This window comes from Ilyonectria robusta, assembly GCF_021365365.1.
Source record: "Ilyonectria robusta strain PMI_751 chromosome Unknown BGZ61scaffold_2, whole genome shotgun sequence".
NCBI classification, from domain to species: domain Eukaryota; kingdom Fungi; phylum Ascomycota; class Sordariomycetes; order Hypocreales; family Nectriaceae; genus Ilyonectria; species Ilyonectria robusta.
Genome location: NW_025764436.1, coordinates 2,185,650 through 2,197,612, shown reverse-complemented (window position 1 = coordinate 2,197,612; position 11,963 = coordinate 2,185,650). Strand labels below are relative to the sequence as shown.

At 47.9% G+C, this 11,963-nt stretch overlaps 5 protein-coding genes across 5 annotated transcripts; 2 read left to right on the top strand and 3 right to left on the bottom strand.

Annotated features, from left to right (window-relative positions):
* Positions 1 to 621: 621 nt before the first annotated feature.
* Positions 622 to 2,413, bottom strand: BGZ61DRAFT_340727 (major facilitator superfamily domain-containing protein; the record flags this gene model as incomplete). Its single annotated transcript, XM_046239332.1, has 2 exons — positions 622 to 1,535; positions 1,588 to 2,413. 2 exons carry the CDS (start codon positions 2,411 to 2,413, stop codon positions 622 to 624), a joined length of 1,740 nt encoding a protein of 579 aa, XP_046110887.1.
* A 762-nt stretch (positions 2,414 to 3,175) lies between these two features.
* BGZ61DRAFT_583926 (uncharacterized protein) lies at positions 3,176 to 4,439 on the top strand. Its single transcript, XM_046256342.1, has 2 exons — positions 3,176 to 3,318; positions 3,375 to 4,439. The coding sequence occupies exons 1-2, from the start codon at positions 3,294 to 3,296 to the stop codon at positions 4,355 to 4,357; spliced, it is 1,008 nt and encodes a 335-aa protein (XP_046110886.1). The 5' UTR covers positions 3,176 to 3,293; the 3' UTR covers positions 4,358 to 4,439.
* A 717-nt stretch (positions 4,440 to 5,156) lies between these two features.
* Positions 5,157 to 6,724, bottom strand: BGZ61DRAFT_583925 (uncharacterized protein; the record flags this gene model as incomplete). Its single annotated transcript, XM_046256341.1, has 3 exons — positions 5,157 to 5,495; positions 5,566 to 6,619; positions 6,673 to 6,724. The coding sequence occupies 3 exons, from the start codon at positions 6,722 to 6,724 to the stop codon at positions 5,225 to 5,227; spliced, it is 1,377 nt and encodes a 458-aa protein (XP_046110885.1). The 3' UTR covers positions 5,157 to 5,224.
* Positions 6,725 to 7,656: 932 nt separating this feature from the next.
* BGZ61DRAFT_339618 (major facilitator superfamily domain-containing protein) lies at positions 7,657 to 9,272 on the bottom strand (the record flags this gene model as incomplete). Its single annotated transcript, XM_046239245.1, has 2 exons — positions 7,657 to 8,278; positions 8,329 to 9,272. The coding sequence occupies 2 exons, from the start codon at positions 9,270 to 9,272 to the stop codon at positions 7,657 to 7,659; spliced, it is 1,566 nt and encodes a 521-aa protein (XP_046110884.1).
* A 1,447-nt stretch (positions 9,273 to 10,719) lies between these two features.
* On the top strand, positions 10,720 to 11,652 carry BGZ61DRAFT_583924 (acyl-CoA N-acyltransferase). Its single transcript, XM_046256340.1, has 2 exons — positions 10,720 to 11,251; positions 11,303 to 11,652. The coding sequence occupies exons 1-2, from the start codon at positions 10,831 to 10,833 to the stop codon at positions 11,521 to 11,523; spliced, it is 642 nt and encodes a 213-aa protein (XP_046110883.1). The 5' UTR covers positions 10,720 to 10,830; the 3' UTR covers positions 11,524 to 11,652.
* Positions 11,653 to 11,963: the final 311 nt, after the last annotated feature.

Genomic DNA, 11,963 nt, shown 5'->3' with positions numbered 1-11,963 from the left:
CCTATGACGCGATATCCGTTTACCGACAGGTGCCTGGTCCTGAGCCATGGTTCGCACTTCGGTCGCCTTAATTAATTCCCACATTAATAAGCGCCAGAAGTATCGGCAAACCGATGCCACTTCCAAACAACCGCAGGTGCCGCTTTTAGGGCCGCCTTGCCACCCAGCTCAATGTCGGCGCTTGCAGCAGTTCACCCCTGCAATTATTCAAAAAAAAAATCATGCTCAGCGAACGTGCCTAGTGATAGTAATAATGAAGGTGTGAATCAAGGTTGGGGTCAAGAAGATGATTGCTGACCTATCTCACAATAGAGGAAGAGAGGACTCGGGGCGGTGTCGCCCCGGGTAAGAAAAACCCTGCAGGAAGAGAAGGTATAATTCGGCTAAGGGGCTGATCCTGGCCTGATGGAACTTGTAGTTAAGATGAGGGAGGCAAAACTAGCTGCGTGGAGCTAAGGGCGACCCAGCCTTGGACAGATCTGTACAGTAAATACTCTGGCTAATTGGTATTAGTTACAAGTAGGGAGGATGGAACAATAATTGATTTTACCAAGGCCAATGAGACACGGAAATAAATCAGACGTATGTTCAAATATCTTCACAATAAATTAAACAAGAAGTCTAGAAAATGATGGACCCATTGGACCACTTCGAGGCAGCCCTTAAGTCCTTCCCATAAACATAAAAGGCAAAAGGAACAGGAATCAATAATGCCGCAACTCCTCCTGTAATACTTGATCCAGGACCAACACCGAGGTTGTGATACAGCGGACCTACAACGAGTGGCAAGGCCCCAGCAAAACATGATCTCAGAAAGGTGTTTGCTCCGATTGCCGAAGCTGCATAAGCCTGAAATGTGTCGACAAGATAGTTGAGTGCTGCTTGAAAGATGGTAAAAAATCCCATGCCCAGCATTATCAACCCGATACATGGAGCAACCCATGTGGAACCAGGTTCAGCTGTCCAGCCTATGAGGAACTGGCTTCCACAGAATAGAAACGAACCTAACATCATAGGCGGCAAACGCATCTCTGGAACAGCCTTGTTTCCTGCTGCAAAGTAGGCCTTATTATAGCGAAATTGGTTGTAGATGTTGATACCACAACCAAAAGCCGCCCCGATGATGATCGATAGAAACGGCAGAGCAGCTGGAATTGGATCCCAGCCCCGTACCTTTTGAAATATGATAGGAATCGCACCTAGTTGCATATATAGAATGCCGTAGCAGAAACTAGCATATAATGTCATAAGAAGACAAATCGGTGTGCAGAGAATCTGTATTGGGCGAACGAGAAACTTTCGTGCCAGTTGTCCAAAATTGATCTGCCACTCCTCAAACTGCGCATGAAGTGCCCAATTGCCGCTTTCGTGACGTAGATGTTGGGCTTTGTAGATGAGAAGCAGGGGTGGGTAACTCTCATCGATGAAAATAGCACCAATTAGAAGAATGACTGATTGAATGATACCCGTGAGATACTCGGTCCATCGCCAACCCAAAGAAGGTTGTTGTGCAACTATGGTAGATATAACCGGCCCTGGGATAATTAGCAGGTTATCTTATACAAGTCAAGTATGGCTCAAACTCACCAAGAGCAGGACCGCAAACAATTGCCATTGAATATCCAGCTAGAGCAACACCTCTCCAAGCTGGTGAGAATAAGTCACCCAAGACACCTCCAGTATTGGTCATAGGTGCCGAAGCAAAAAAAGCACCCCAAAATCGCGTCAACATTATCGTCTGCAAATCCTTCGCCGTCGCTGTGGCAAAGCTGAAGCAGATAGCAATAAACATGGGTGTAAGCACTGGTATCCTTCGGCCATACACCTCGCTTAACGGAGCCCAAAGCAAAGGTCCCAATCCAAAACCGAAGAGATATAGCGTCGTGCCTAGAGTGGCTACTTGTGTCGACACGTGGAATTCCTTGGCGATCTGTTCCGTGCCTGCTGAGTACGATGACGAAGCCCACGTTGCTGACATGGTGATCAAGCCGTACAGGAGTGTAGTAATGATCTTCTTATGCGTGGGCCAGTTTAATGGCCGATATGGGTCTCCAGCCCCATCAAAGTCAACAAGGTAATCCTCCGATGTAGGCATGCTGACCATTGGATGAGAGAATTCCGGGATCGGGCGTGATCGAATGCGCGAGATGATGGTTTCTATTCGTGATGGCGTAGGCGCCAGACTCATCATCGTGCCCGACTCTTCCTGGTGGCTGCTTCGGCATCTTGTCCTTGAAGCGTGAGATCTAATTTCACGCAAACACGGACGGTGGCCGTCGAGGATGTCCTCTGTCTTTTCGCTCTCAGACGTGGATGATTGGGAGAAACTTGCTCCATCTTCGAGTGCGGTGCTATCACGGGATGTTGTGGAGCGAAGAGACAACGCCGTCTCGAGGTCATCCCGGACAGCCATAGCTTTTTTGTGATGTAGAGATAGTGTGATTTATGGTGTTGAATGGAGGTTATTGAAGCATCGGGGTAATTTTAAGAACAGCATGTTAAACATATATATTATGATGCTTTGACTTGTGGTAGGAAACTAGTAATAGATATGACATCATTCCATGTTTGAACATTAGCTAGTTCCAACACTCATACGACAGTCGTTCGGAATGAGATAGCCGACCAACTGGCCTTGGCTGCATGGGATGCGTTTTTTTCTATCAACCACTCACAAAGTGATGGATTCTGTAAGCGATGTGGCTTGCTTGAACTGACTGAAGGGGTTGGGCAGGACCCACCGACATGGCATCCATATGGCTGACAGAACTATGACAAATTCACTTATCACATTACTCACCATCCTAATGCGCCGATTTGGCAGTTTTCTAGAATATACTGAGTACCTGCGAGGGAGCCCATTGGCTTTGAGACGGCCGGCTTTAGCACGGTATTGCGGTATCGGCATCCTGGGATCACTCACGGCACTGACACTCCGTCGTCTAGACGGCATGCATGCAATTGTCACTAAAACACGGACGATTCCCAGGAGCTTGTGGAGATCTACGTCATGCCTACGTCATTACATCACCAAGAGCGTATTCTAGAACGATGCAGTGAATGTCCTCGGAACAGCGGCGTAGTGGAGCGGCATTTCCGTATCGACCCACATTAGTAGCATCCTTTTAGTGAGGAGATGGAAGCAGCTTATGTGATCGTTTGGGACTTTGGGCCTCTATTGACCTTAATTAAAGGCTCGGAACCACAACTCAACTGGCTGATATCCAGAAGAAAACTTCAACTCCGTGAAACCTTGGCCCAGGCAACACACGAACTAATCCATCCGGCATAAAATGGCCGCATACATGAAAGCAATTGGTATGAAGCGGGAATCTCCACCTTAAACCTGACCTTGCTAATATACCTACCCCTAGATGTCCATGGCGGCAAAGGCGACAGTGATGCGTTGTTCATCAATCATGAAACCCCGAAGCCTCGGCCTGCTGAAGGCCAAGCACTTGTTCGTGTCAAGGCATTCGGGATCAACAGAATGGACATTATTCAACGCCAGGGCTGCTACCCATTGCCCCCGCAAGCACCCACGACCCTAGGGGTCGAATTCAGCGGCATAATCGAATCTTTCGGGTCCGGGGACCACGGAAACGTCGAGAAGGGTGATGAAGTCATCGGCCTTGCCTATGGTGGTGCATATGCCGAGTACATTGCCGTCAGTACACGGATGCTCCTCCATAAGCCCCCGTTCATGAACTGGGTTACAGGTGCGGGCATCCCAGAAACCTGGATTACCGCAACGCAAGCATTGCACCAAGTTCTCGACTTTGTCAAAGGGAAGTCGATCTTATGGCACGCAGGTGCTTCTGGCGTATCTATCGCTGGTATTCAGCTGTCCCGTCTGGCTGGCGCTGCCAAGGTCTTTGCTACAGCCGGATCAGAAGAGAAATGCGATTTAATTACAAAGGAGCTCGGAGCTACAGCTGCCTTCAACTATAAGACGCAGAACTGGATGGAAGAAATCATGCGTCACACGGAGAATAAGGGGGTCGACTATATTGTCGACTTTGTCGGCGGAGGGTACTTCCAGCAAAATATATCGGCCGCAGCACGGGACGGGCGGATCGTCATCCTTGGGACTCTGGGTGGCGATAAAGTCCCCGAGGCGGATATTTCGCAAATCTTATACAAACGGCTGCGCATTGAAGGGAGCACGCTTAGGAGCCGTGACGAAGAGTACCAAGGCAGACTACGGAACAAGTTGGAGGAGTATCTCCCCAGCTTTGAATCAGGGAGGCTCAAAATTTACATAGACAAGGTCTATCCGTGGGAAGAGATTCGGGAAGCCCACAAGCACGTCGAAGAGTCAAAAAACGTGGGCAAGGTTATCTGCACTGTTTATTAACCTTCATATATTTGCTTATTAAATTGGAAAAATTTGTATCAGCCATAGCATCAGGCGGAGGCACAGGATAATTCATCGTTGCACGTAAACAATTGCCTCTGGAGTATTAACGACCTGACTCGCACTGTGAAAATTCGAACGGCTACATATAGCCAATTTTTGCTCAACTAGATTAAATGACACGTTGCAGGGTACTCTTATTAACTTCCATCGTAGTTTCTCTCCTTATAAATATCCGAAGTTCCAGATTAAGATTTTCAGCGGAATCCCTACTTATCAACCTATTCATCTACCTCATTGTCCAGTTGTTATTTTGGTGGCAAAAGAGGTAATGAAGCAACCCGCAAATGGACTGCTGTTCCCCACAGTCGGATGCACGAGAACACATCTGATGGCGTCAAGCCAAGCCGACCGGAGGCTGAACCAACTGTTGCAATTGGGATCGTACAGACGCACTGACTTGACCAGCAAAGAGGGGAGCATTTGATTGGTTGCTTCAACGGGCTGGGGTAGAAAACAATAGTGGCAAGTCATCGATGCCAGCTGCGGCGGCCTGGAAATGACTGATGTGGAAGACTGGGGATAAACAAAATGGTGATAATAGATGGGAAATAACTGAGGGGGAAATGACTCCAAATTCAATCATGAGGCGAATTGTTTGGATTAGGTCCAGCGGGATACTCGGCTCGTCCGGAGACCAAGCGGTGGTAGGTTGATCTGGGTCAGTGTCGGTGGTAGTTAATTTACCAGTGGTACTATTAGGCTCGGTCGTTAGTTATCTCGGCAGCTGAACAGATTTATGTCAGACAGCAACAACTGATTTTGATACGTATTCATCTGTAGTAAATCCTCCTCCATTAATAATGACTAAAGAAGCAATACAGTAGTAACCAGGAACACCATTCGAACCAGCCACGCTGTACATGCTGTTGTCGTTAAAGCAGCTGCCGAATCGATCTCATTGCCCCAACAACTAAACGTATCATTTGGCAAAATGCCTTGGTAACGCATGTCATCAAATACATGGCAATCAAAATCCAATGTGTCGGATTCCGATGGATATATCCGAAATGACTCCAGGCTTTGTGCTGGCCCGCTTGAGTTGGTACCATTGGGATATTGCTCGATGAAGGATTTACTGTAAGAAAATAGTCAATAAGCTGTAGTAAAGTTCACTTTGGCGCGAGATTAAGTGAAGGAAAACTTACAAGAAGTCGGTGCCTGTTGTTATTTGATAAATAGATATCACCTCTATGTTCTGACGCGGCCAGAACCAAAACCTTTCTTCCCCACCTCCATCTTTATGTCGGTATTCAGAACTGAAATTCAGTTTCGGAGAACCGCTCAGACTTAGGGAAAAGTTTTCCCAGTCAAAAGCCTTGGAGGGAAGCGTTACGGTGCTGAGTTCCTCATTGTCAAAGAGTTCTAGTCTCGAAAGTTGAGTTGCGGTAATATTCAGATCTGTCAACCCAGTTTCGTCGATACGAAGTATCCCAATGGTAAGATTTGTGAGCGCTTTCCCGGGTTCAAGTTTAGTAATGTTGCCTGTAAGAGTAATTGTGCCCATATTCATCAAGGTGGTATTTGCAGCGCCAAGTGTGATCGATAGGTTGTCTCCATTAACGTTCAGGTAGTCCAGGTTTGACCATCCGAAGTTGATATGCCTGACGTTAGGGAGTGATTTGCTGTCGATCTCAAGCCACGAAAATCTGGTGTCATTTTCAAGTGGAACTGGTTCAATTGGATAACTGAAGAAGCTGTCAATTGACTCGACCGCTCCAGTCAGATGAACTGTACCAGGCCTTTCCTTGCCTGTGAATGATTTTAGGATCTCGTGCTGTATGCTCGCCAAGTTCGGCGTGGCACGGATCATGATGTCGCCAACGCGCGAGAGTTTCGTGATATCCAGTCGTTCTAACTGAACGGCGCTGTAGATGGACAATGATCCTTCGACGACAGAAAGTTTAGGGAACTGAAGTTCCTGCAACCCATGAAACCAACTCAACTCCAGATTTCCGCCGACGGCAGCGAGTGTAGAACTTGAAATGTTGAAGAGCGGCGGCAACGCGGGGCAATCATATGTACACCCGGTGTGTAAAATATCGCCTTGGATTTCCTCAATGCCACTGAGGTCTACCGTCTCTTTGAAGTCAGTGCTAAACTCGAGGGTTCCGGTGATTATTGTGCAGTCATTCCGGACTTCAGCGGCATCGGCAGCGTTGGAAATCGTCACATTATGGCATGACACAGCCTGTGCGACACCTGGTCAAATGATCAGTGGAGGACTTCACGCGAACTGGAGGTCATGTACTCACCGAAAAAGAAAGACAGGAGCCCAATAGTGGGGGCGACGCACAATATTCGCATCGTGAAAAAAACGAGGGTTGGACACCAAAGTTGGAATCTTTCTCCGCAGCAAGGGAGATTGAAATATGGAAATTGGGCCGCTCGCTTGCGGAAATTAGAGCCTGCACGATTGGGGCGTGATTCCGTCACAGGCTCTCGCCCCTGTAACTGAGGGTTGCATACAACCGACACCAGGATTGGCATTGGCAGCTTTTGTTGGGCGTATGATCTAACCGGACCACAGTGGAGATATGCCAAGCTTAAAGAGCGCGCGAATGTCTGCGGCCATTGGCTTAGGATCGAGCGTGGCAAAGCCAAGAGCACAGGAAGCTGGGGATTGGGATGGGAAAATGGTCATCTTTCCCAACTCGGTCCAATGGTGTGTTTGCCAAGCTCTCTGGTATTGTTATCCCCAGTGAGGTCATCCGGGAACCCGGCATCTCGCAGTAATACGAGCCTTGGCCATACTATTGGATATCGTTGGTCCCATCTTCTCTCCAGGTTTTAAGCATATTAGGGGATGCTCGGGGATTGCTGATTGCGTCGCCAGTTGCATGGTGCCGATTGAGACTACGCGCCTTGCTTCCTGCCTTCTGCGGGGGACTTTAGCAAATCCCTGTAATAGCCAAGCCGTCCTACGACCTTGAGAAATAATGACTCGTATTCTAACCAATAATGATCCTCGTCCTGTCAAGAAACTGACTCGATCCTAGCACGCATGGAACGTCTCCCAGACAAACCGCAAGGCATCTAGTCTCAGACTTCCAGAAGGGATATCTTCCCCACCTGGCTCCAATCAAAGGGGCTTGGAAGGCTGGAAACCCTTAGAGGCGATCTCTAGCCCTTTGTTACATAGGAATTGAAGAGCGTTTATGATTATCACCTCGATGCTGTCATGCGATAGTAACTCCTTTTATGAATGTAAAACAGAAGTCTATGGTTTGGTTGAAGTTTCAAGCGTGCTCAATAGCTTGTGTCGCCACGTAACGCCAGTATCTCTCTGCACTTGCCGCTCTGAGTTGTTTGCCTTTCCAGATCATCAGAAGGAAAGTGCATCCAATCGCACATGACAGGACAGATACTGCGATGAACGTGTTTTGTAGACCTTGGGCGTTGATCCACGGCGTGATTGCGTAGTTGAACGCAAAGGCCATTGTATTCCGACAGAGGATCATGGAGACGATGGTTTCCCCAGCCAGCTCGCGGAAGCAATCTACAGCATATGCGATAGCATAGCTACCACCAGCAACATTACAGTAGCCACACAAAATGGAACCAAAAAGTAAGATCGCCCAGTGTAAGTGGAATGCTGCCCCAAGGCCCCAAAGGAGGAGACCTGTGGGCATCAACAAGCAGAAAATGACCAGCCCCCAAAGGCGGTACTCGGGCTCTCTCAGGTTGTTGAAGCGACGGGCAAGCCTCAAGGCACTCCAATCAGCAATGGGACCAGACACGACGCCGGCTATAGCAGTACCGATCAGAGGTGCAACGTATGTCAAACCGACAGTGGAAGCGGGGAAGTTGTATGGCGGTGCCGAAAGAATTGATGATGTCGTGGCGTTGTATACATTGAACCTGGGGTGTTCAGTTACAGTAAAGACCAATGCAAGAGGTGGCTCACTTACCATGCTAGTGCAGAACCGTACATGAAGCTTGCCCAGGTGATGTTAGGGAAGCGGAACAGGATCAAAACAGGTCGATATGCGATCGTGAGAGCTTGTTGAAGCGAGAGTCCGCTGTAGGAAAATAGTCGGAGGTTCTTCCAGAACTGACGAGCTGTTGGTGCCCTCCGTCGCGTTTCGCTCTGTGCTTCGTTCGGCTCTGCTGATGTCTGGAACAACGTCCGAGGCATCTCTTCAAGGTCATCTGCCTCAATCAACTTGTGGGAATACATTGTCTCTTCGTAAAGACAGAGGACTAATAACAAATCCAGTGACAGGAGAATAGCAGAGCCATGCTGCACCCAACGCCAACCATAGGCATCGCTTAGAAACCCCGCTATCAAAGGGGCAAGGAAATTGCTGCCACAGAGAACAAGCATGTACCATGCGATATATGTCCCTCTCTCTTTGTCAGAGAATAGATCCGGGATACATATCTCGGGCAATACCAGCATGGGAGCAACCACGAAGCCGTACAAACACCGTGCAGCTACCCAGGAAGGGAACTCGCTGAGCCATGCTGTCCACTCGCTGGCCGCTATGGCGCCAATGAGACTGAAAATTATTGTTGGCCGTCGGCCAAACGTCAAGGCAAGCGGCTGCCAGATCAAATTTCCCCAGCCTGAGAGAAGGAACAGATAACCGGTTCCCGTGACAAGTTGACCGATGGTCATTCCAGTGTCCTGGGATATGGGATCGAGCACTGAGTAGATGGCGGTGCCGCCAATTCCGGTGGTAAAAACAAAGGACAGCATCAAACTGACATTAAGACGTTTTCGCCATCTCACCCAGTTCAAAGGGTCGTCTGGGTCGGTCGAGGGCTTGGAAATTGAGCTTGCGCCGCGCTGGGTCTCATTTAGATAAACCGTTCCTGGAGGGAGGGCCTGACTGGTTTGCGTGATCGCCATGATGTAAGAGGAAAATGGCCAGAGGAAAACGGACGCCAACTCATGGCAATCAATCTATCGCATTCATTTTAGCAGGCTATTGACCTTCTCTTATAGCTCGTGGCCGAAATCTGAAAAGCCCACGGGTCAGAATGTCAATCAGCGGTGCCGTGATCGCAGGTTCAACACGCTACTAGTTTCATTAGTAGGGTCCACCCACGAGGAAATAGCCGTATAATTTGATGAATGAGATGGTTGCCTGCCCTTTTAGGAAAGCGTTCAAATTCTTATCGAACGAAAGATAAGATATGCATCGCCTTCTCCATGGACAGTACGGAGCATCTTGATGCAACCAGCAGAAGTCCGATCTTTTATCTTCCTCCCTCGTTCAGTCAGGCTCACATGATCTCCCCTACTGCAAAATATTAGAACACTGAACTTAAATCTGAAGTTGTATTTTCATACAACTTTGAACATCCCAAGCCGCCTGGCGGTACAGCGTCAGGTTCTGTTGGGATGGTTTCCCAATTCGCCATACCCTCTGCAACGACACACCCTCCACACCGCAAATTAAAACATACATAAATAGCATCCATTTTAGTTCACAATTGATATCACAAAGCCTGAATGTGGCTCAACCCCGATCTCGGCGGAGCCTGCCCTATGCCTGGCTGGCTTGAGTTCCACCTTGCATCTCGATCTCACATCTGTCGACCCTAGATATGATTCGACATGCATTGGTAGGTTGCCCGAAAGGGAAGAATAACAAAAGCGAACGCGGCTTGCACGGACGCCAGCGCCAAACATTGCACTAGTACTCCGGGCCCAATATTTCCTGGCCGACGATAACGTCGCTCTATCTAGTTTGAACCAAGTTTAGCTGATTCAGGCATAAACCGTCGTCGGTAAAATCTCTACGAGCTGAACCCCATCTAGCACGCAAGACCGCTAGACGATATATCAATTCAAGGGGGAACATCTGCAAAATATACTTTTCCTCAACCCGCAATTAAGCAGCCGGTGAGGCCTGGTGCCTCGTAGCATACATAACAGAAGCCGATTTCATTAGTTTTCAGCAAGGAATTCAAAAATTCCCACGGGAGAAACTCCACCGTTCTTGTGTCTCGATTTTTCCAAGCACTAGGGTACTTATGTTAAGCTCAATCAACTTACGAGTAAATCATGCATCATTTACTTGGGGTTGTGGAAACCCGGAATTTCCAAACAACGCCCAGCTTGAAATTCACAGTGGAAAAACTCCAAGCAATGTAGACTAACGTGTTAAAAAATGCACCTCGAAAAATCCATTCCTTCAGTCTCCGCGGTTCGTCGGCATGCAGTACAATTAGCTCTGGTAGTTAGTTGCGCTTCTATATGCTTATATCGAGGTGAAAACCACAAATTTTCTGAGCTAGAGTTGTTGGAATAATAAATCTCCGGTTCTGACCTACTCTGTTGCATTTGTCAACTCCTGCGTGACCCCGCACGAGCATTGGTGCATTCCCAAACACATCTCAGCCACAGTCGGAATTATCTTTACACCACCAGCTCGAAACTCGGCCACGACATCAAAGCTTCAATGCCTATTACCTTACGTGATGCAACTCCACAGGATATTCCTGCCATCGCTACGATCTGCACCGCGGCATTTCATCCGACAACAGATGTAATAACTCGAACGCTATTCCCTCCACATTTGAAAGCGAGCGATGCCGGGGACGATGAAGCCGCGTATTCATGGCGGGCAGCTCGAAAGTCACACAGCATGGAGTCGAAGCGGAACATAATGATGGTTGCTGTGGATGGTGACTTGAATGGAGAAATTGTGGGATTTGCGCTTTGGGAATCCCCAGTCAATCCCGAAGATCCGCTTCAAACAGCACCCGCGTACCCAGAACCTCCTACTGCTTTGGATCAGGCAGCGTATGCAGAGCTGCGCTCAGTTGCGTCTGCCGACGCAAAAGAAACATTTGGAGAACGAGAAACGAGAGATGCCTGGCGTTAGTCCCCCAGGCATATCTTGCCAGAGAAGGCATTGCTAACAGACCTAGATCTTGACTATATTGGCATCGATCCAAAACACCAACGAAGAGGTATTGGCAAAATGCTGGTCGATTGGGGTGTAAAGCGTGCGGCAAGTGAAGGTAGGGATTGCTATCTGATCGCAACCCCTGCTGGCCGTCCGTTGTACTTGGCATTTCAGTTTGAAGACATCAGAACAGTCGATATCTTTGGTGTTCCACACTATTCAATGATTCTTAGACAAGCTTAAAAGAGTATCTAAATACTACACTTGAGATAATGTGCCAATGAGGAGCAGGTGATCATGAGCATTACGCACAGTATATAGCTCAATGCTCCCACTCAGATAAGGGGTGATTGTATCGTGCATATGAAAAGGGAAAACAGAAATCAGTAAATCTATTACAACTAGTTTGCCTAGATTTTGACTTGAGGCTTTACGGAGCATGGAGGTGGGTTTCTGGATAACGTTTAAATATTCATCGATTTATTAACATACTTCTATTTCTTTTTACTTCTAAGTAGATAATAAACACCTCACAATCTGAAATATCAGAGAAGCGACCTAAGAATAACAGTCGGTCCGCGCATTGTCGAAGTTATGAAAAGATATGTTAAGATAAGCTGGACTATGTTCTAGCCTTGCTTGGCCATCCATAGTGCGAATGGAATTTGCATCTTATTTCGCTA

Excerpts from the sequence above, each read along its gene's own strand:
- BGZ61DRAFT_583926 (XM_046256342.1), top strand. The coding sequence starts at position 3,294 with ATGGCCGCATACATGAAAGCAATTG. Across the intron at positions 3,319-3,374 it reads CGCATACATGAAAGCAATTG|ATGTCCATGGCGGCAAAGGC; the intron begins GTATGAAGCGGG and ends ACCTACCCCTAG.
- BGZ61DRAFT_583924 (XM_046256340.1), top strand. The coding sequence starts at position 10,831 with ATGCCTATTACCTTACGTGATGCAACTCCACAGGATATTCCTGCCATC. Across the intron at positions 11,252-11,302 it reads AGAAACGAGAGATGCCTGGC|ATCTTGACTATATTGGCATC; the intron begins GTTAGTCCCCCA and ends TAACAGACCTAG.